Source organism: Lontra canadensis, unplaced genomic scaffold, assembly GCF_010015895.1.
Source record: "Lontra canadensis isolate GAN:19392208 unplaced genomic scaffold, GSC_riverotter_1.0 scaffold47, whole genome shotgun sequence".
In the NCBI taxonomy this organism is placed as follows: domain Eukaryota; kingdom Metazoa; phylum Chordata; class Mammalia; order Carnivora; family Mustelidae; genus Lontra; species Lontra canadensis.
Window position 1 is genome coordinate 1,271,605 of NW_022631041.1, and position 24,326 is coordinate 1,295,930.

Genomic DNA, 24,326 nt, shown 5'->3' on the forward strand with positions numbered 1-24,326 from the left:
ATATGGTCTGGTGCAGAACACTGTAATTAATCCAATAGCTATGAATAAACAAAAAGTGGGGAATGTGCTCTAAGACCATCAAATTGGATGTGCAACGGTGAGAGGCAAGTGGCGTTTTGGATGTTCCGTGGAACCAAGAAGTTACAGAAGTTAACGCAACACTGAATGATATAGCCTAACTGAGAACGGGATGGGAGGGCGGGAGGGAAGGAAGGAAGTCAATTTTTTTTTTTTTTTTTTTAAGGAAGTCAGTTTGTTAACATGACGGAATAGTTTGTTAGCGGATGTTTAATTAATATATAATCATTCATGATTAATACATTATATAACTTGGTATTTATTTTATTCTTAGATTTTCTTAAATTTTCTAAAAATTTCTTAGATTGAGAAGACATTCAGGCCTGATAATTTAAAAAATTCTGAACATACTTCTACTTGGTTCTATATGTTTAAGAAAAAAAAAGTTCCCTTTAAATATCACTAACAGTATATTCTAAGGATTTCAAAAACACTTTACCCAAAGGCATATAGCAGTAAAGGAAGGTAAGGTTTAAAAGCAACTGTGCGCTTTTATGAAGGTCCAAGCGTAGGAAGGCCGATAGTCCAGACACTGTGATGGAGCCTATAACCCAGAGGGGGTTTTCAGGGAGCCCCCGAAACAGTTCACCTTCCCGCACACACACAAGCGAAGGCTCCTCCACTGCTCCCATGCCTCCATTTTACAGAAGCAGCATTTGGCCCCAAGAAGAGTTCTAAGGTTCCACAGCCAACTCTGGTTTCCGCTCTAGTGGATCCCAGGGCTACCAAGTCATGCTATGGTCCTTCTTACACTTAATAGGATATGTCATATGTCATGTCCTATCATCTAAAGGATGACATTTATGTATATATTCTTTCCCATATTATCATTATCTGCTGACTCATTTTCAGTGTGACAGGAGCCTTGTGTTCTCAGAGATAAGGATTTTTTACTTTCTCCACACATTTGCGAGAGGGCTGCTCGAAGGGGCCCATTGCAATGCACACAGGAATAGAAACTAGTCCACAGACAAGACTTCCCTCAGATGTGAGCATCATCGTAAGTAAACAGCTGTGTGAGAATTTAGAAACAATTCCACTTTCCAGAAGGCCTTTGGATGTCGTCTCCATAATGTCAATTTGCCACCAAGGGACTCTACACTCCTGGATACTCACAATTTACATAATCACACTGCACCCAAACCAGCTCTGTCTAATAACTGGGTCCCACTCTAAACTCAATTTTCCTCCTTTTAGCATCAGTAAAAGGTTGAAGTGTATCTGAATAAAGAAAGACAAATCTCACAGGTGGGGAATTTGGGGAGATGCCAGTCAAAAGGGTACAAGCCTTTAGTTATAAGTTGAACAAGCTCTGGGAATCTAATGTACAGCATGGTGACTACAGTTAATACTACTGTGTTGTGTACTTAAGATCCGAGAAGAGAGTAAAATTTAAGAATTTTCACCACATGCAAAAGAAACGTAACTATGTGAGGTGATAGGCGTGTTAAACACATACGTATGTCGGGGCACCTGGGTGGTTCAGTCAGTTAAGCATCTGCTTTCAGCCCAGGTCAGGATCCCAGGCTCAGTGGGGAGCCTGCTTCTCCCTCTCCCCTGCCCCTGCCACTTGTGCTCTCTTGCTCACACACACTCTCTCAAATAAATAAATAAAATCTTAAAAAAAAAAAATATATATATATATAAATATATACACATGTCATATCATCACACTTTAAATACATATAATTATTTTGTCAATTATAATTGAATAAGCCTGAAAAAAATTTAAAATAAGAACAGAAAAAAAATCCTGACTACATAATTCATCTTCTAATTTCTATTTTTCTTACTCATGTCAGTGAGAGAAAAATAAAAAGTTTTAAAGTTAAAAACCAGATCAATTTTGAAGTAGCTGCTTTTCCTATTAGAGTAAGAGAACTTCTTTGTGTATTTTAAGTCCCAAAGAACTAAACTAATGTGTGAAAATATTTTTAAAGGAACAGGAAAAAACATTCTCAATAAGCAAACAAAAAAAACACCTGGGGTCCCATCATCACCAAAAGACTAAAACATTATGGTAGTACTCTCCCATTTTTAGTTAACTGTTATCCACCCTTTTCTCTGATGTTATTTATTTGTGGAAAGACAATAAACTTTGAATAATGTTCCCTAAACAGGAACACATTTATATATTGACCTAATTCTGCTGATATTTCTTAGATTAATTAAAAGTGGTTTCTAAACCAAAACATGTCCAAACTCTAAGTCCATAGTACTAAATAAAATGGAAAAAAAAAAAAGGAAAGGAAAAAAAAACCCCACAAACATGTAAGTCAAAATCTCCCTACATTTTTATTCTTTCATAGGCTTCTATTACTGAGAAAATATACTTGTCTTAAGGAGTTTGCACTTACCATAAGAGATGGCATGAGAAAAAGGACCACGCATGTGAAACAGCATCTCTACAGTGAACTGACGGATGCCGTAATATTAAAGGGCTCCCTCTATTCAATCTTTCTGAAAAACACTGACCACTTGTGAAACAGTGACATGTGCCTGTTGTACTTCGAGGTTTTTTTTTTTTTTTTTTAATTTGACTGGGTTCTTAAGTCATATGAAAACCAAAACAACAAAAATAAAAGACTTCATTTTTTTTCTATCCAAAAGAGAATATTCAAATATACTGATTGTGACCTTTTAATGAGATCCTTGAATCCTGACCTTATCTTTTCAAACAAATTTTAGACTAATTTTAGATTTGCAAAAAAGTTGCAATGACAGCACCGAGAACCCCTTGTGAACCCTTTATCTAGCTTCTCGTATTGTGGATGTGTTACGTAATCATGGTACCTTTGTCAAAATTAAAAAATTAATTTGGGATAGCATTGTTAACTGAAACCAGATTTTATTCTGATTTCACCAGTTTTTCAACTTGGGTCCTTTTCCTGTTCTGAGACCCAATTCAAGATCCCATGTTGAACTGGGAAGCCTTACCTTTTGATCTGTTTCTTCATCTTCATCCTGATAATCATCACAGAGTTGGCTGGCATTGACTGCAAAGGTGGGTCCCTGGGAGTAGTACTGAGAACTTCGGTAGCCATCCCGCCTCAGTTTGTCACATTCTACAGAGGGTATAGGCCAGGGAGGGGAGAAAGGGCATTAAAAAAAGGATTTGTTTACTCCTCTTTCTTTACCTTTTCTAGTAATATTTGCCCTAAGTATAAGATGTCAAAGAAACACTATTAATAATGAAAATGATGATAAAAACAACTAAGAGGGAAGTCGGGGGCTCAGCCAGTGAGGCATCCAGTTCTTTATTTTTTTTTTTAATTTAATTTTATTTTTTCAGTGTTCCAAGATTGTTTATGCACCACACCCAGTGCTCCATGCAATACATGCCCTCCATAATACACACACCAAGCTCAGCCATCCCCCAATCCCCACCCCTCTAAAACCCTCAGTCTGTTTCTCAGAGTCCACAGTCTTTCATGGTTTGTCTCCCACTCCGATTTCCCCCAATTTGCTTTTCCTTTCTTTGTCTTAATGTCCTCCGTGTGTAACTCCTTATGCTCCACAAGTAAGTGAAACCATATGATAACTGACTCTCTCTGCTTGACTTATTTCACTCAGCATAATCTCCTCCAGTCCTGTCCATGTTGATAGAAAAGTTGGGTATTCATCCTTTCTGATGGAGGCGTAATACTCCATTGCATATATGGACCATATCTTCTTTATCCAGTTGTCTGCAGAAGGGCATCTTGGCTCTTTCCACAGTTTGGCGATTGTGGCCATTGCTGCTATGAACATTGGGGTACAGATGGCCCTTCTTTTCACTACATCAGTATCTTTGGGGTAAATACCCAGTAGTGCGATTGCAGGGTCATAGGGTAGCTCTATTTTTAATTTCTTAAGGAATCTCCACACTGTTTTCCAAAGTGGTTCCACCAACTTGCATTTCCACCAACAGTGTAAGAGGGTTCCCCTTTCTCCACATCCTCTTCAACACTTGTTTTTACTGTCCTGTTAATTTTGGCCATTCTAACTGGTATAAGGTAGTATCTCAATGTGATTTTGATTTGAATCTCCCTGATATCTAATAAGCATCCAGCTCTTGATATCAGTTCAGGTCATGATCTCAGGGTCATGAGACTGAGCCCCGCACTGGGCTCCACACTCAGTATGAAGTCTGCTTGAGATTCTTTCTCTTCCTTTCCCTCTGCTCCTCCCCCCACTTGTATGCTCTCTAACATACATACATACACACACAAATAAATAAAATCTTAAAGAAAAAAACAAAGAATTACTAAAACACTGATTACACATTATATACCCTGTTCATGTGTTTTAATAGGATTTCCTTTACTTCACAACAGCCCTCTGAATCAGTTTAAAGTAATTAAATTATTTGCTCAGTAATGTTATGCAGATAAGCAATGGACCTCAGAATTTAAACCCAGGGGCTTAATTACTATTATTTTTGATATATAGCAACTGATTATGTAACTCCTCATCAAAAAATACAAGCAATTCTCATGCTATGCTTCTTTCCAAGATTCATCAGCTGGAAGTGACATGAGAAATCATGGGTAACGATGCCCTCATTTTATTTTTAGTTCTCAACTTAGCTTTGATGCCAAACAGGCTATAATTATTGAGTGGAATTTAGTAAAAGGCCAGTGGCAGTGGAGACGTCTGCCAGTCTACAAATGCCTGGCTCCTGGAAGGTAACCAGGAGCATGATGCTCTGCTTCACAGAGGGGCTGGGGCCACTGGCTGCTTAGAGACTAGGACTCCCTTCAAGGAGGAACCATTGTGCTAATTACTTGGATCAGTGGGGGCAAGTGCAGCAAGAAAAGTATTAATGGCTTTTTAAAGCCCCAGGAGATCTTCTATTACCCAGACAGCACCTTAGGGAAGCATTTGCCTTGCAAAAGGGGTTCACTCACCATAGGGTACCTTTAACTATCCAGCTTTCTGAAGGAGTATGAAATGTGTTTGGTTTTGGAAGTTTCCTCTTTGCACAGCTTGACAAAACCATGCACGTAATGGCACAGAACTAAAGTAGGGCATCTTTAGAGTGCCTTTGTAACACTAGGATCTATGATTCCTCCATAGAGAGGAGATGAACAGTCGCTTTAATGAAAGGATAAAAATTCTCCAACCAGGGGGAAAAAAATCCTTACTCTCCTTTGCTACCTCACAGTGGGAGTGAACAGAGTTTCCAATCCAGAACTGCAAATCAGATTTGTAAAAACCTCAGGAAATAGTCATGAGAATCTTTCAGAATGCCAAACTAACTTTAAAAAATGCATGACGTAATCACATGCTAGCTAATTACTTTTACTTCAGTTACTTAGGGGCTAATTTGTGGGCTCGTTTGTCAACCACTCTTGCGTAAAATGGAAAGATTTTTTTTTTAATTCTGAAATTTCCAGAACACAGTTCATTTTTTAATGAGGATTTACTCATAATAATCTAACCCTTTCCAGTGAGAAATATTTTCCCATTTCTCCAATATTTACAATTTCTCTAAAAAATTTAAATGTAACAGAATTATACTCTCCTTCTACAGAGAGAGTATTATATAAAGCATGATCAGTAGTTTTCAGTGTTCTGTGAAAAGTTTTGGGATTCTGTAAGTATTGATTTGATTTTTAATTACCTTAAAATTGGGATGGAAAAAATACTTGTCTTACATTTCATTAACTTGGGTGCTTCGAGTTAACTTTTCTGTGGTCCTATAAACTATAGTCTCCTAAGGATCCAGGGTGAACCTTGTCTCACAAACCAATAGAAACTGTTACCACTTTAAAAGGAACATACCTCAACATAATATAGGCCATATATGAAAAACCCACAGCTAACATCATACTCAATGGTGAAAAACAGACAGCTTTTCCTCTAAGACCAGGAACAAGACAAGAATGTCCACTTTTATTCAACATAGTACTGGAAGTCCTTGCCACAGCAATCAGACAAGAAAAAGAAATAAAAAGCATCTAAAATGCTAAAGAAGCAAAATTTCCCCTGTTTGCAGAAAACATGGTACTATATACAGAAAGCCTTAAATATTACACCAAAAAACTACTGGAACTGATCAATGAATTAAGTAAAATCACAAGATACAAGATTAATATACAGAAATCTTTACAACATATCTATACACTAATGAGGAAGTAGCAGAGAGAGAAATTAAGAAAAAAATTCCATTTACAGTTGCACCAAAAAAGAATAAAATTCCTAGCAATAACCTTAATCAAATTCATGAAAGACCTGTACTCTGAAAATAAAACACTGATAAGAGATTGAAGATGACAAAAACAAAGGGGAAGATTCCATGTTCATGAATTAGAAGAACTAATATTGTTTAAAATGTCTACACTACTCAAAGCAATCCACAGATTTAGTTCATTCTCTTTCAAAATACCAATAGCATTTTTCACAGAACAAATAATCCTAAAATTTGCATGGAACTACAAAAGACCCCAAAAAGCCAAAGCTATCTTGAAAAAGAAGAACAAAACTGGAAGCATCACAATCCCAGATTTCAAGATCTACGACAAAGTTATAGTAATTAAAACAGAATGGTACTGACACAAAAGCAGACATATAGATTAATGTAACAGGATACACAGTGCAGAAACAAACCAATACTTTTAGGGTCAATTAATCTTTGACAAAGGAGGCAAGTACAATGGGAAAAAGACAGTCTCTTTAACAAATGGTGCTGGGAAAACTGGACAGGTACATGCAAAAAAATGCAACTGGACCACTTTCTTACACCATATACAAAAACAAACTCAAAATGGATTAAAGACCTAAATGTGAGACCTGAAATCATAAAATTCCTAGAAAAAAATTTCGTTGACACTGGCTATAAAAACATTTTTCTAGATATGTCTCCCCTGGCAAGGGGAAAAAAAATCCAATTACTTTTGAAAGTACACCAAAATAAAAAGCTTTTGCACAGTGAAGGAAACTATCAACAAAACAAAAAGGCAACCTACTAAATGGAAGAAGATGTTTGTAAATGATATAACTGATAAGTCGTTATCCAAAATATATAAAGAACTTATACAATTCAATAAAAACTCCCCCCCCAAAAAAACCCAAATAATCCAATTAAAATTGGGCAGAGGAAATGCACCGACATTTTTCAAAAGAAGACATAGATAGACAAACACACAGAAAGGTGTTAACATCACTCTCCATCAAGGAAATGCAAATCAAAACTACAATGAGATATTCATACCTGTCAGAATGCCTAAAATCAAAACTCAAGAAACAGTGTTAGCGAGGACATGCAGAAAAAGGAACCCTCACGCACTGTTAGTGGGAATACAAACTGGTGCAGCCACTGTAGAAAACAGTATGGAGGTTCCTCAAAAAACTAAAAATAGAATTACCATATGAGCTAGTAATTCTACTACTGAGTATTTACTCAAAGAAAATAAAAACACTAATTTGAAAAGATAAATGCACCCTTATGTTTACTGCAGGTTTATTTACAACAGACAAATTATGGAAGCAACCCAAGTGTCCGTCAGCAGTGAATGGATAAAGAAATGATGTGTGCGTATAAATGTATAATGGAATATTCATCATAAAAATCTGAAATCTTGCCATTCACAACTTGGAGAGAGCTACAGAGTATAATGCTAACTGAAATAAGTTAGAGAAAGACAAATACTGTATGATTTCACTTATATGTGGAATTTTTTAAAAAGATGTATTTATTTGACACAGAGAGAGAGGGAGAGGGCAAGCACAAGCAGGGGGAGCAGCAGGCTGGGGAGAAGCAGTCTCCCACTGAGCAAGAAGGCTGACGTGGGGCTTGATCCCAGGACCCCAGGATCATGATCAGAACCAAAGGCAGATGCTTAACCAACCGAGCCACCCAGGCGCCCCTATATGTGGAATTTATGAAACAAAACAAATGAACAAAGAAACAAAAGACAACAAAAAACCAGACTATATATTCTATATTTAATAGAAAACAAAATGGTAGTTGCCAGAGGGGAGATGGGTTGGGATGGTTAAAACAGATGAAAGAATTAAGAGTATACTCATTGTGATGAGCACTGAAGGAATGTATAGAATTGAAGGAATGTATAGAATTGTTGAATCATTATATTGTACACTTAAAACTAATAAAACACAGTATGTTAGTTATACTTGAAAGAAGTAGTAAAAAATGAAATGCAGCCAGCCACGCCTTCACACAAAAACAAGAAAAACTGTTACCACTTGTAGCTACTCATAAGTCATTGTTTTCAAATACTTGACAAACAAAACAAAATACAAAGTGAAAGGCCCTTTTATTTATTTATTAATTTTTTCAAATATTTTATTTTTAAGTAATCTCTACACCTAATGGGGGGATCAAACTCACAAGCCCTAGATCAAGAGTTACTCACTCTACCGACTGAGCCAGCCAGGCCCCTCAAACCAAGGCCCTTTTAAACTAAATCCTTCTGTTGTTCAAATTAGTCTTCATCCTTCACTAAGTGTCCCTACAAGAAGTAGAAGTTTCAAGTCACACCGTTTTATTTATTTATTTATTTATTTTTATTTATTTATTTGACAGAGATCACAAGAAGGCAGAGAGGCAGGCAGAGAGAGAGGAAGGGAAGCAGGCTCCCCGCTGAGCAGAGAGCCCGACTCAGGGCTCGATCCCAGGACCCTGGGATCATGACCTGAGCCGAAGGCAGAGGCTTTAACCCACTGAGCCACCCAGGCGCCCCAAGTTATACCATTTTATAATATTGAAAATCTTTTTACATATTGGGAGCACTTGTCATGTGAGGTTGTTCCTTGCTAGAAAATACGGAGGGGCTGCTGGGCTGGATCATTTCTAAAAGTGACATTAGTTCTGATGTTGTTAGCAATATTAAAAATAGCTTAAATGACTTGATGCATGTTAAATCTTAAAAGACCAGAATGTTGTGGGGCACCTAAGTGGCTCCTCCCCTCTCTCTGCCTGCCTCTCTACTTACTTGTGATCTTTGTCTGTCAAATAAATAAATAAAATCTTAAAAAAAAAAAAAGACCAGAATGTTACAAAATTATCCATAAAACTATGAAAAATCTGCCAGTTATCAGAACTTCTACCATCACCTTTTGAGCCTTAGTTTAAAAGACAGTGCCTCTTTCTGCCACCATGAAGCTTGAGCACAGAAATGTTTAAATAGTAGTATGTCCATGAAACAAGATGCTGGGTCTAAGGTGAAACTAGACAGCATACATTTATGGCGGATGACCACTTTTTTGTTCTTATCAAATTTCTGAAATCCAGTAAAGTCATCAAATTCCATCCTCTCTTATCTTACTCCAACTAGGAAAAATCTAGGAAAATCTCTTCTTGTCAAATTCCAACAGCTCTCAGCTTCTAGAACCATGGCTTTGTTCATTAAATGGAGTTTACTGTCTGGAGAGTGAGATGTAAGTAGGTGTGAGCCCTCATGAACAGACAAAGACTTTTCCAACACTACCCTGCGAGTAACTGCAAGGCAAAGCATGATTTAAAGCCAGTTATGCTAGTGGCTACAGGCTAGAAACGAGATACTAAATATAACAGAAAATCTATCTTTAACACATACTCCTCTTGCAATAGAAATCTAGAGTAAAACCAAGCTATTGTTCTCACAGTCCTGCTTGGATAAAGGTATCACTGTTCATTGTGTCCTCTGGTTTTCCAACCACAAATTCCCTCCTCTTCCCTTTCAGGCAAACGGTTTTCTTTAGCACAAGAACACTGAGCGAACATTCCTTGGTAGACCAAAGCTTTAAATATAGAAGGAAAAAAACCAAACAAACAATGTCATACCACTGGCTGGTGATCTTCTGCATTTAGCCTGCCTTGGCCTCCAAATCTTTATGCATTTGGCTATTCGTTAGGCTTTTCATATTAATATGTTAGATTAAGACAGTTTAAAGAGTTATTTTCAAAATAATTTTCTCTGCTGGAAATTCTTGATGAATTTCCAATTTCCATGTTTTGCTTTTACATTTATTGAATCAGTCACAATGAGCTAGAATATGCACCAGTTACAAACAGTTCCAAAAACTCCATGACTTAAGAAACTAGAAGAATCTTTGCTGCACATTCTCCTGGTATAAGCAGAACTAGCAGGGGCTCTGCTCACCAGAGACCCTCGGGGACCGGAAAGAGGGAAGTACCTGTGCTAACTGATCACATGCAGCACAGTGAGAATGCGGTGCCTCTCACGTGAACTCCCAAAACTTCTGCCAGAAATAACCTCTGGTTACTTGAGTCCTATTTCTTTGGACAAAACAAGCCCTATGACCACACCTAACTTCAGAGGGGACAAGAAAGGGCCACCCTACCTCATGAGCAAAGGGCAAAATGACAATACTCAAAACTGCTCCGATGACTCTTCCAAATGGACAGGCAACACTGAAACAAAGACTTTCCTGATCCTCAGTAGTCTTACTTAATGTTTACTTCCAATCCCTCTTGAATGAGGTTGAGAGGCTTTTGATGTGGAATTTGCAAGGGCAATGAAAGGCTACTCTCTGTGTTGCTCGAACAGGAAGCTAACCATTTGGAGGGATCCACATGGAGGAGCAGTTGATTGTCTGGAAATCAAGGTGGATAGGCCCCTACTTTCTACCTATGAGGTCTAGGGGACAACATGTTAACCTTGTGGGAAATTCAGATTCTACCTCTGTAAGGCTGGGACATTAGTCCATCTGGGAGGCAGACATGAGACAAATATTTCAACAAATATTTCTGAGTGCTCTGCTCTCTGATGTGAGAGCTGAGGTAGGGATATGCCAGAACTTTGCACAGAAACCTCCACAGGGTGGGTGCTCAAAAAATGGACATGGCTGCCAGGATTTACCACATAAACCAGGAATACCTCGAACTCTTCCACTTGTAAAAGCCAGTGAGCAATTCCATAAAAAGATATGCTTGGCTGTACAGTTCTTCAAGATTCTGTAATTTCACCAAGGCTTTGGCTCTACCTTTACCAAAACATCATGAGGCTCTACTTCTTTGCCTAACTATGTACGGCACTGATAGCTGGATTTTCTCCCAATTGCCTGAGCATTTATTTCTTAACTATTTTCAATCCAAAACAGAACTAAAATATTTGAATTGATCTCACTGAAGTATTTACAAAGTTATTATCTAATCAATTTTACATGACAGGAAGCCTCATACCTAGGGATGTCATTATAGTGGTCAAGTATCAGCCAGGCACTTGGTAAATGCATTTAAGGAAAGAGAGGAAAAGGACTGAGGTCCTTTGATCTGATAGTGTTATGGGTTGAATTGTGTCCCCAAAAAAGGCTGGTTGAAGTCCTAATCACTAGTACCTGTGAATATGACCTTATTTGAAACAGCGCTTTTACAGATGTAATCACGTTAAAATGAGGGTATTAAAATGAGGGCCTACCCTACTCCATTATGAATACTGTCTTTGTAAGAAGAGAAAGCAGAGACCATGGGACCACGTAAGGACACAGGGACATACACACACAGAAAGAAGGAAGCCTTTGAAAGGGGCTGAGATTAGAAGTTATACAGCCACAAGCCAAGGAACGCCCAGAGCCACCAGAAGCTGGAAGGGCAAAGAGAGATTCTCCCCTACAGGTTGGAGGGAGCATGGTCCTGCTGACATGAGTTTTGGGCATCTAGCCAATAAATTTCTGTTGTTTTCAAAGCCACCCAGTTTGTGGTACTTTGTCATGGCAGGCCCAGGAAATTTACACAGTCTGGAACCAAGAGGTGCTAACACGTGGAAAAAACTTACGAGTGTTGTCAAGGAAATGGGGCGAGAGGGTGGTCACCCTTCAGCAAGAGTGTCAAAGCATCGCTGAAAGAAACTAGGGCAGGAACTGGACATTGGGAAATGCCCAATTTGGATACTGAAGAGCTGTGAGGCTCTGGGCTTCAGGAACTCATCTCTAACGTCCTGAGTTATTCTCCGTGGTGGGAAAGGCAAGATGGTCACTGCCCTCAGCAGACCGAGCAGTTGCTATTGTGTAGGAACTGTGATGAGGGCTCCGGACAAACACACCACCGTTCCGATGAGCACTTCATGCACAGGGAGTCACATACTCCTCACAATGACCCAAAGCTGTTCCACATTTTAAATATGAAAACTCTGAGAAACAAAAAGAAACTTGCTCCGAGTGACGGGGCAAACATTAAATCCAGGCACTCTGACCCCAGAACTGGTGTTCTTTCCTGAGGTTAACAACTCACAGCTGACAAGAGTGCTATGATGAGAAACTACCCCCCTCTACTCCTCCCGGGATCACACTTAATGTATAAAAGAACACTAGCCTTTATCTAGCAAATCAATGCTTTGGGTTTGGGGATTTAGTGCCCTTAAGCTCTTTCCTAGAAAGGAAAGAGATTCAACTAGCTCTATTATAGTTTTTTTCCTCTACATTTGCATTTTCATCAAAAAAATGAGTATGAAATTAGTCAGTGTTCGTTTATCTTAAAGAATATTGATATTTAAGGTCTTCAGGACTTAAGATTCGGGAAAGTCTCTTTTCCTTAAGGGTAAAGCAGGTCTATAGGTGAAAATACTATGTCTCTCACAGAAATAATGAACACGTTAGCAGACTCAGATTTTAAGATGGAAAAGAAAATCTTTTGATTCCTTTCTCAAGTTATTTTATAAATTCTTAAATTATATTAATTATACATATTAACACAGCCTGTATATCAGCATTATCACTTCCCAAATCCCACAGATGGCAGTAGCGTAGGTCCTACTGGCCTACAGTGGTGGCGGCCATGTTTACAGGGAGCTCACCTCACTGTGCTACCTCAAGACAGCTTAATCCAAATGCCATCCACCTTTGAGGCTTACCTCAAATCCTCTCTTCCACAAAGCCTTCCCCAGTCACTTCAGCCTTCCATGCTAGCCTGAATTTTTCAATATTGTAAGCCATTCTGCATATTCCTCAGATACTCTGTCATGCCTCACACAGCACAGAGGTTCAACTGATGTTTTTCATGAAAGCATGGCAAAGAGGAGGAGTGGGAGGTATGGTAGCATCTACTGCCAAGGCAGAATCATAGTTAGAAAAAGTCCCTAGTTCCTAAGATAATTCTCTCTCCTTGGGAACTCAGGTATTACAACTACAAGGCAAAGCATCCCCATGCCATATTTATCATTAATTCGTAAATATTCATGAAGCATCTACTGCCTGCCAAGTACTTTGATAGGCACAGAAGTTTCTACAGTGAACAGAAGAAACATTCCTGTCCTCATGGAGCTTGCACTCTAATGACAGCACAGACAACAAACAGAAAAAACAGTAAACTATGTAGCATGTTAGAAGGTCCTAAGGGCTAAGAGAAGAACAGAGCCAATAAAGGAACTGGGAACGGCATTTGGAGCTGGCCTGAGTAGTGATATTTGAGCAATTAAAGCAGGTTCCATCACCCTGAGAAAGAGCTAGAGAAAAGTTTGGGGTGAGAATAGCAGGAAACGCAGCTGGACAGGTAAAGGAGGGACTGACTATGTGGGGCCCTGAAGGTTGTAAGGACTCTGGCTTTCACCATGAAGCTGGGGGACAGCCTCTGGGGACTTGGAGCAGAGAAGTGACATGATCTTATTTGCATTTATCACCTTCTTCTTGCCTAAGATGCTAAGACTCAGCTGAAAACTTCTCAGACACATAAATCCCAAATAAACCACAACAGGAGTTTTTGGGTTTGTTTGTTTTTTTTAAGATTTTTTATTTGTGAGAGATCGAGACCACAAGTAGGCAGAAAGGCAGGCAGAGAGAGATGGGAAAGCAGGCTCCCCACTGAGCAGAGAGCCAGTTACGGGGCTCGATCCCAGGACCCTGAGCCCATGACCCGAGCCAAAGGCAGAGACTTAACCACTGAGCCACCCAGGCGCCCCCAAAACAGGAGTTTGATTGCTACCCACAGGAGGAGAAAGCCAATCACAGTGATGCCAGTAAAAGTACATGGACATTTTTAATCACTGACTGGCATAACTTGCCCTAGTTGATTTTTTTCATATTTATAATTCTGTGAGAGAAAACATACAATAGTGAAAAATGAATTACAAAAATTCTGAATTATACTCAAAGAGAAGAAAATTCTTATCTTCAATATAGAGCTAATAAGTCGGACTTGCTTAAATGAGGAAAAGGAAGAGCTGTAGAAGGAGATGAGACGCTGAAAGCATAATAGGGTGTTCTACTCCCCAAGAAATGATGTGGTATATGGGGATGCTAAAAGGAAAAGAGTGAGAAGGTGGCTGCCTTGCTAGACTATGTGGAAAACAAGGGAAGGAATGATGAAGGAAAAATCTGAAACAAATGCCGCTCTAGTAAAAACCAGAAGGATCAATTAAGAAGGTAATTTTGTCATTTTTCAGGTTAATGTTGGTGTGTGCAGGTCTGATCTGCTAGGAAAGTTTTGACACATTCAAATCAAAAGTACAATTTTGGCATTTCACAACAGCAGAGCATTCCAGATGCACCATATTTTAAAATCTGAAATGTGGTTTCTTCTTAAAAGTATTAAGTCTTTCATAACCCTCCTACTGTAATTCAAGGTCACTGAAATTGGGAGGACTCTACTTCCAAAATTAATTATAAAAATAATGGTCATAAGGCGCTGCTTCAGTGAGAATGTCCTATGATGAAACATAGCCTAAAAAAGTCCTTTTTGCAGATCACTGATTTTTAAAGTCATTACTGCTGACACTAAATAAATGCATTATTTTCTAAACTGAAAGCCCTTGGCCATCATTATTTGATTTGTGTTTAAAGTATTTCCGTGGAAACTGAAGTAGAACAGATCTGTGTCTTATGGATTGTGATACTCAGGTCTAAAGTTTCTAGAAGATTCAGATTTTCAAACTTCTATCCCAGTTACTTATCCATCAGATTTATCAACAACAGGGTAAAAGGCCAGTTCTATTATATATCTTTGTCCAGGAATAGAGCATTGAGAACACATAAGGCTATAAACATGTATGCTTAAAAAAGTATCATTTGTAGACTAATAGCTGTACTGGGTATTATATAGCTAATCTAATTTGAGCTTTCAAGTACATAGGAAAAATCTGTTGCACTTAAATATTATGCTTTGTAACCATTAGGGAATTTATTTTCTTAAGATAATTAAACCAAAATGCATTTTAAAACAGAAGGGATTTACCTTCCAGCTCATTAATTTACTGGGTTTGGCAACACTGGAAAAAAATCATTCTCATACTGTAGTCAGATTCTGCCTTGCCAATCAGGCATATTGGATGTTCCCAAAATACATTTGGATTTTCTTGAAAATTCTTCAAAACAGTTGAACTTTAATTTAAACTGTTTTTAAGAATCATAAGTGGAATAATTAAGAGATTATAGATGTTCAAACCTTTTAAGCTCCTTAGTTATTTGTAGCCTACCAAGTGAGCTGAAAAGCTGTTAAATCCTAAAGACACCATGAATTTAACATAGATGTTGGATACTGATATGGATATTTTCCTAGATAATTTGATAGCTATTTTAAGTGACAGATTTCAAATAAACATGCTCTTTGGTTTAATATTAAACTAATGTTTGGTTCTTTTCTTTCCTCCCCCTTTTAGAGTAGAAGTTTTTATGTCATTATACAGTAATACTTATATGGTATAAAAGCATATTATTTATATATGAAGTAGTAAACTCAAATTTATCTTCCAAAAAACACATAGTTGGGTCCATAAGATTGCTTCCTTTTTTTTTTTTTTAAAGATTATTTATTTACTTATTTGACAGATCTCAAGTAGGCAGAGAGAGAAGGAAGCAGGCTCCCTGCTGAGCAGAGAGCCCGATTCGGGGCTCTATCACAGGATCCTAAGACTATGACCTGAGCAGAAGGCAGAGGCTTTAACACACTGAGACACCCACCTGCCCCCATAAGATTGCTTCTTCACCAGTCATCACTTCAGTGATACTTACAATCCAAAGCACCATAAAACATAAAAGGATAAAGAGAAAACACATGGCTTTAATGACTAAGGCTAAGCCTCTCTAAAGTTCGGAAAGCAAATGTCTCCTCTCTTAATGGTGTGTGTACAACAACATGTTCCAAGTACTAGAGAATAACTGGCTTAACTGGGTAAGAAAGAAGGCCGATCAGAAAGTATGCGAACTATCACCCAAGTGTCAAGGGAAAGGGAGCTCCCCGGAAGGAAAGGAGTTCCAATTTGCTTAAGTCACTTTCTGCTAACAGCCAGAGAGCAGAGGAGCAGGAGTTCAGAGCTCAAACTCTTGAGAGTGGAACAGCTTATGTTCAAATCCTAGCTTGCAATGAGCTAGTGGAGCTGAAGGGCTATGTTCCAACTTCTAGGGGGCTTACAACGTAGGTGACTGATAAACAAGTTCACATGACTACTAATAGAGCCCTAGCTTTCCAAATTAAGGTGCCTTGGAAGCACGTGGAAGGCTTGTCGAACCCATTGCTGAGCCTGCTCCCAGAATGTCTGATTCAGCAGGTCCAGGGTGGGGCCAGAAAACCTGCATTCCTAGTAAATTTCCAAGTGATGGTGATGCTGCTAGTCTGGGAGTCACAGTGTGAGAAAAGACGGAAATAGAATTAGGGAAGTTTGATATTTCCTAGATATTCTAAGTGAAAAATGCCGAAAGACCCAAGAGGAAGGGAGGGTTGATCGGTCTTAGTCTGTCACAAATGATCCACACCCACTAAGAGTAACTTCGGCGGGGAACAGGAAACAAAGGATGAAGAAGAATTTAGTTTATGGGTAGGGTCAAGGCAGAGGGGAGAAATGCTCTATCTGGTACTACTTTCATTTCCTAAAGAATACTGTTTTATTGCAGGAAAAGCTTTTAACTTTGCTACTGCAGGAGTGCCTTGCCTGTCAAGCCTCCTTTAAAATTCTGGGAGAGTTCTTGCTTTTAATATCCTAACTGAGCTCCAACTGAGGAGGAAGCTTCCTGATCTAGGCCAGCACCACCTCTCACCAGATTACTGTGGTAATCACCACCCAGTCTCCTGCTTCCGCCCCGGCCCCCTTGAGGTGAACTTTAACACAGAACCCGACTGAGCCACTTAAAAAGGACCAATCAGACTATGTCACTCCTGAGTTCAAACCTCTCCAATGGCTTCCCAGGCCCTGAAAGTAAAATCCCAACGCTTTTCTAGGCCCTGCATGATCTCACTCTGTGTGGGTGGCTAGCAAGTACCAGTGAGTTCATTAAGTGAATGAATGATAAAGACTTGAAGCATACTGTCACTGGATTTGAAAGTGTACTGTGATTAATGATAGAGGTGCCGTCCCTTTCCTCTCCCCCATGTACTTTATCCTTGAACACGCTTTCCACCTTAATAAACCCAAGGCATATGACTTGTCTCGTCTAAACTGGCCATGGCATCAGTGTTTATTAACCACAGCTGGGAAGTGTGGGCTGGGGCCAGTATCAACACAGAACCCAATGGGGGCGGGGCCGCAATCATATCTTCAGGAAATCAGGGATAAGGGAAAGCTGGTAGGAAGGGAATGAGGTAGGGAAGATGATGTCCAGTGCTCAATCAGGGTTATCTATCCAAGGAAATTTAGTCTCAGCAGAATTTCAGGGAAACTGATTAAATCCAGTATTTACAAACTAACTGTATTATGGATAATACCCAGAAGATTTCTAATTGGATAGAATCAAATAAAGCTCCCAGAAGTTTCAGGTAGGAGTAAGGCAGAAGACAGGAAATGGTGACGGAATGGACACCTTTGAAATGGATAGTTTTCTTTGCCAAGGTTGGGGGGCGGGGGTGAATGACAAGGAGACTGCAGAAGTCATATGCTTAAAAATTATTTAACGTAATTCCAAATGACTTCTAATTTCAATCTACATAGTGGGTTTGGGGAAATAAAGTGATCAGGGTTGGAAAGGCAGTGTACACACTGTTAACTGTGTCATCAGCTCAAAGTCAAACAGGAAATGCGTTTGTGACTACTGGGTAAACATGTATTGGAAAGCACCACACCGCTCCCAATCCCAGGACAAACGTCTCCCTCACTGACATTCAACACCACAAGGAACTTCCCTTTATGTGGAAGGGTTTTAAAAAGGTCATTTTGACAAATTATCGTCCCTCTGTGGTTAATTTCTGTACGAGTGGAATAAAAACCTCCAAAAAATTAGGAATTAAATATTAAAACTTAAGCAGTTGGATAAAACCTTTAGCTTTATTTTTCACAGCCAACCATGGAAGATTTACTTGTAGAGGTGACTTGCTATTGTAGAAAACTAGTTTTTAATACTTCTTCTCTTCACATGCCCAAATTAATTCAAGGAGACTCAAAGCACTGAATGTGACTGAAATTAAGGTGAATGTTTTCTGGTGCCCATGATTAACGGGAGCGTGTGAAGAGTTTGCCAGTTCTGGTTGAGTGGCACCAGAGCACAGCCGGATGGCAGGTGATCTCATTTCACTTAAGAATGAGAAAGCCCTCTCATTGGCAGTAGTGGAGCATTACCAAGGTTACTCAGTATCAAATAGCCAGCAAAGATTCTAAACCAACACCGAGGGACTTCAGTGGTACCGAGAGTGATAACAAACCTTATCCACAGTACCTTCAATGTAGCGTTTTTATGCTGCACGGAGGGCAACACAGAGGCCACTCAAGTTACTCACTTTATCAGGAATTAAAAGAGAATTGCTGAAACAGCAGACTAGCCGTGGACACAAAAACAAAACAAAAAGCCTTTTGTTGAAACAATCCCGAGTGCTTTGTTAAGACCTGGATCATTTAAGTGACTCTTTGCTAGTCTATCTTTCGTGTGTTGCTTACCGTTAAAAAAAAAAAAAAAAAAAAAAAAAGGCAACATGTCTCTTAACCTAGTGAAAAAGCAGTGATTGTTCATTTTCTCTTGCTCTTGCATCAGACTTCCGCAACTATTTCAGCCTTACCCCGCTCACGGCAGTTAGTATTATAAAAAATTTCCTGAGCTCTCCAATCTTAAAAGAGAAGTTAAACAATCTCGTTCGCATGTCATTTCCATTCTGTTAATTCCTCATTTTTGTCTTTGCTCTTCCCTTTCCTCAACAGAGAATTTGATCCATTGTTTCATCAGGTTGGATAACTTTCCCTAAGGACAAAAATTCCAAAAGAAGTTTAATGAAATACCAAATATTAAAAAAAAAAAAAGCTTTCAATAACACGTAACATAAACATTTGTCTTTGAAAAGTCAACGTAATTAAATTCACAAGCACTGAACAAGAGCACCAAATCAAGTCATTCTTCTCACCAAAGCCCCAGCAATAAAGTGGAGGGCCATATTTCTGTCAAGCCTCCAGCCCCATCTCATGAACAACTCTGCCATTTCTTTTGCTCCATCTCAAAATTCTTCCCAATTCTCTGTCTAGGAGACACAGGTGGAAACCTGACTTCCACCTGTGGCCCTGAGTTCACTGCCTATTGCTTCTGTATCCTCAGGGAACATCCTCCCCATTCTCTCTTAGTATCCGTGATCTTTCCCCTCCTCCTGGGCTCCTTTTGTCTACAACCATGTTTGAATTGGCTCTAGTTTTTAAAACAAGTTAATATTACCTCTATCTTGCCACACCTCGAAATACTGTCCCCTTCTTCTCTTTGTTTTGCTGACATCAATTTATTCTACTTCCTTGTTTCTCAAAAAATGTCTTGCATTATTTTTCTGCTTATAAAAATAATTCTTCTCCCATAAAATCTGGCTTTTTAACATCCAAAACCTTCCTTGACACTTTGCTTTTGAACGTCACCAACGGAGGCCTAATGACCAGCTTAGTATCCTTTCTCCAGACTCTCTCCCCATCTGTGAGCCTTGTCACCAGCACCGCCCATCCTGACTCTCTTCTTCCCCCAACTACTCTTTCACCGACTTCTCCTCTCCAGCCCCCTAAAGTAAAGGCTTCCGGGTTCAACCCTATCCCTCGCCATTCTCCAACTCTTCACTCCTACACATTCATTCCTTGTGCTGCGGCTACGGCCCTCACCTCTCTCCTGAGTTCTAGGTGACCTTTCCACAAACACAACAGTGTTTACCGTCCAATGAAATACCGAACACAGAAAAAGAGCAGCTTTTCGGAACATTACCATTTGTCTCTGAAAAGTCAACCTAGTGAAGTTAAGCACCAGCCTGTGTGCCGGAGTCACACAAAGGACAAAACAAGGTCCTGCTCTCAACGGTCTCGCTATCAGGCAGGGAGATACACAAGTAAACAGACTACGCAGTTTAATGGAGGGCTGTAAGGTTTTGTGGGAATGTATGGGAAAGGGTAGAATGCGTGTCCTGGAAAGTCCAGGAAAACCTCTCGGGGTTCTCAGACAACCACAAGATGACTCTTCCAGGGAAACGGGCGTCGCCGGCCAGGCGTAAGAGATTACGATACAGCAGGAAGAAGAACGAGACCCGGTCAGGCAGCAGAGAAACGGAGCACAAGGCAAGCTAGTATTCCAATGCAAGGACTTTATCCTTCAGGTGAAGGCACAGGTGGTAGGAGGCATAAAACCAGACCAACAGGGGACAGGCAGATCATGAAGTCTCTTAGATGCTAAGGAGCTGTGTACGAGACGGGCTCCTAGGGAATTTCTAACAAAGGAGAGGTATGATCAGATTTACGTTTTAAAGGTGACACCCAGGGGCAGGGGTGAGGCTCCGTAATACCACTCTCATCAGCCCTCCCCTCTTACTCACACAACATCTTATCTCTCCAGCGAGCTTTAAGCTGCCCTGGAAAGCAGCAACGTCCTTCCTCTTTGACTCAGCCACAATACCGGGCCTGTGCTTTACCTGCAGGATGCACTTAGAAAAATTTCATAGCAACACCAACTTAGATCGTCGATAACCCAGTTTGCTGGGACTTAACACTCAGCACTAAGTTCTATTCTGGTGTCAAAGAACGTCACATCTGTCACCCTTAAGCTGTAAGTACTGAGAGGCCAAGCAGAATCTTTGAGTTCAGAAGGGAACTTAGACATCATCCATTGTTTCCCAGAGCAGGAAGCCAAGGGCAAAAATGGGATAGGATTTTCCAACATTTCACAGACTCCTGGCGGCCCTGGAGTACAAGTTCTGGCCTTGCATCTCTATTTCCTGACTAGTTATGACAACTGAACAAAATGCCGATGCTACTATGTTTTAGGAAAGATGGGACAATATATTCCCTATCCCTCTTGAGTGGCTTTTCCAGAATGATGTACCACTCTCCCTACTTGAATTCTAGACCTATTTTTATTTAAACTAGAAACTAAGTTAAAATTCTGTATGAATGAATCTAAGTTATTTAACATTTCTGACTTACAAGATACTAAAAATAACCTTTCTTTAAACAGTGATACTTTGGGGCATCTGGGTGGCTCAGTGGGTTAAGCCTCTGCCTTTGCCTCAGGTCATGATCTCAGGGTCCTGGGATCGAGCCCCACTTCGGGCTCTCTGCTCAGCAGGGAGCCTGCTTCCCCCCCCCCCCCCCCCCGCCTCTCTGCCTACTTGTGATCTCTGTCAAATAAATAAATAAAATCTTAAAAAAAAATTAAAAATAAACAGTGATACTTCCTCTTCTCCTCCTACCTATCAATTTTACCTGAGGATTCTTCTGGAAGAACACAAGGAAGGACCAGGCAAAGGAGTGCTAAATCACCGGTCCCCTTATATTTCTCTTGTCCCTTCTAAAATCTGTGCCTTTTTTTTTTTTAAGTCCACTGAAGTACTAATGACCTATTATAGCCCTAAAATATGCACCAAATGCCATTAAAATGAAATAGCAGTTATAGATACTTAACATATCCGATGTCCCCTGACATAGCTTCCCTCCTTTTATTCTCTTATACTTGAGTTTCAATGAAATCAGGACTGAGTGAATAGAAGACTTCCAGAGCAAGGGTGAAGGACCTCCTTTGGGCAACCACAAGCTAATCTGCATTCCTTAAGTGAATCCTGTAACAAAACCAAACTTGCCCTAGGCCTCTCCATTCCAGCTCCCTGTGACCTTTCTGAAAGCTGATGGCAGACATCAAAGCATTTCCTCAGGGCCCTCAGGATCTTAGATCCAAAGGCACAGGTGTGGGCAGAGCAAGAAACCGATTTCAAATCCCAACCTCGTCATCTTGATAGATGCAAAGCAGCTATAAACTAACCCCTTCGCTTCCAGGAGCCTTGGTTTACTTATCTACAAAATGAAAAGAGGTTCATTAATCAGAGGATATGGGGGGTACCTTCCAGCTCTAGCAATCTAGGCTCTTTCAGAGGTTGAAGGTGGGTAGGAGAAAAAGTCACCTTGCTTATATGGACAAAACCACCCTGAGTGCCAAGTGTCTGTAGCTGTCCTTGTCATCTGACTGGTATTTCTGGTTCCCTTCCTCTCCCTCCTCCCAACAGCATATCTCTGGAGCATAACGGGTAGGAAGGAAAGCATTAGCTAAATCAGGATAGCCATTTGGGAAAGAGGGGTGAGATTTATAACTTCGTATCCATATTCTGTTGCACTTAAAATGCACCCTTCCCTCTACAAACACTGCTTCCAACTTTAGGGGCAGGTACTCTGAGATACTTGGCAAAGGGACGTTAATTTTTTCCCCATAAACCCAGATATGATGGTCTTTATTTTACAGATGCATAAACAAGGTCAAATTGTCAAATAAATAAAAATCAAAATTAAACTCAAGTAAGAGATATCTAGTACATAACAGGCAGGATTTGAACCTAGCTGTGACCCAGACTCTCTTCATTATACCTGGATTTTTCCCTACTGGAAAGCAAGAACAAGAGGCTTCTGGAGTTTAGGTCTTAGTCTACTTTTTGACCAGGGTAATGTTTCTTTTGATATTTGCTTTATAATTATTTGTTACATTGTACAATGTTTTAGGTATTTGTGTTCTATGTCATAGTTTTAAAAAAGGGACAGAGAAGAAAAATAATCCATGTTTAGCACAGGTGGGCAAAGCAGATGTTCATCTTCAGTGCATCCGCAGCAGTGAGCAGATGGACCATTCCAGGAGAGAGAGCTCTTGGTCAACATCCACAAGCCCACACCTCCAAAAGCATCTCCCGAACAGTCCCGTGAAAAGTGCCACAGGACCCCCAAGAGGAGCATCTATGGCCAAAACCACAGGACCCATGTGCCCAAGGCAGCCAGATAAGATAGCCAAGCCACCTCATCAAATCCAGAGAGAATCCCACAACCTTTCCCAGAACAGACATATCTGTCTAAGCCAAAGGCCAACGAGGAAGCTTCCTGACATAAAAGGTAGATGCAGTAAGCCTTAGATAAAGCCTGTATGTCACGACCTATCAGAGGAACCCCGCTGAAACTACCTGGAAACCTTGTCCGTAACTTTGAGAGAGGTGTACCCTTCTCCAGCACTGAACATGTTGGGAAGCGTACACGCACGCACAAAAAAAAACAAAAAACAAAAAACAAAAAACAAAAAAAAAACCAACTACTGTTTTTAACCGGTTGGTACAAACCGTCATTTCTTCACACTGTAAATCCTCAATTCCTATAATAAATATAACCCACTGACTGAATTAACACAGGCCAGATCCGCCATTCCTCCCTGTGCTCACACTTCTAAATCTAGAGCCACAGACCTCGCTGACCTGTTAAAATGTATTTCTTCATACATAAGGATAGCAGTGACTAGGGAACATTTTCGATACAACAACAGATGCTCTGTGAACTAATTCTGGCAGGAGTGGACGTGGACACAGTAACCAAACTGTCTGTTAAACATACTGTGAGAAACTGTGTTTCTCTCTCTCTCTCCCAGGTTGGGCTTTTGGGGGATGGAGCCTTGAAAATAACATGTCTTTATTTCAGCCTTCGACATGCTCCTAACTATTGAATGCGGTCCTAAAGCTCTAAAAGAAATAAAATCCGAACACTTCACTCAGCCTAACCTAACCACCCCCATCCCTCAACCCCCCTTTTTCCATTTAATGTGGCCCTTTGACTAATGCTAAAAATTATCCACATAGATATTTAGGTAAAGGTTACCGATCATCCCATCTAATTCAGATGAAGTTCATGAATGGTTCAAACAACCATGGCGATCAAAAGAGTAGAATTCTTCTGGAAATACAGTTAAAAGATAAGTGAATTCTTTAAAAAAAAATTTTTTTTTAAGATTTTATTTCTTTATTTGACAGAGAGATCACAAGCAGGCAGAGAGAGAGGCAGAATGCTGAGCAGAGAACCCAATGTGGAGCTCGATCCCAGGACCCTGAGACCATGACCTGAGCCAAAGGCAGAGTCTTTAACCCGCTGAGCCACCCAGGCGCCCCAATAAATGAATTCTTATTAGACAATGGGATCCATCTTCAG

The 24,326-nt window shown here is 39.9% G+C and overlaps 1 protein-coding gene across 11 annotated transcripts in view; it reads right to left on the bottom strand.

The window, feature by feature from the left end:
• Positions 1–24,326, bottom strand: part of NHSL1 (NHS like 1) — a 226,204-nt gene that overhangs the window by 34,247 nt on the left and 167,631 nt on the right. For all 11 annotated transcript variants that reach the window (XM_032873031.1, XM_032873029.1, XM_032873039.1 and 8 more), the window contains exon 3: positions 3,016–3,143. In XM_032873031.1, the coding sequence (XP_032728922.1) occupies positions 3,016–3,143 (128 nt within the window). The remainder of the gene's footprint in view (positions 1–3,015; positions 3,144–24,326) is intronic.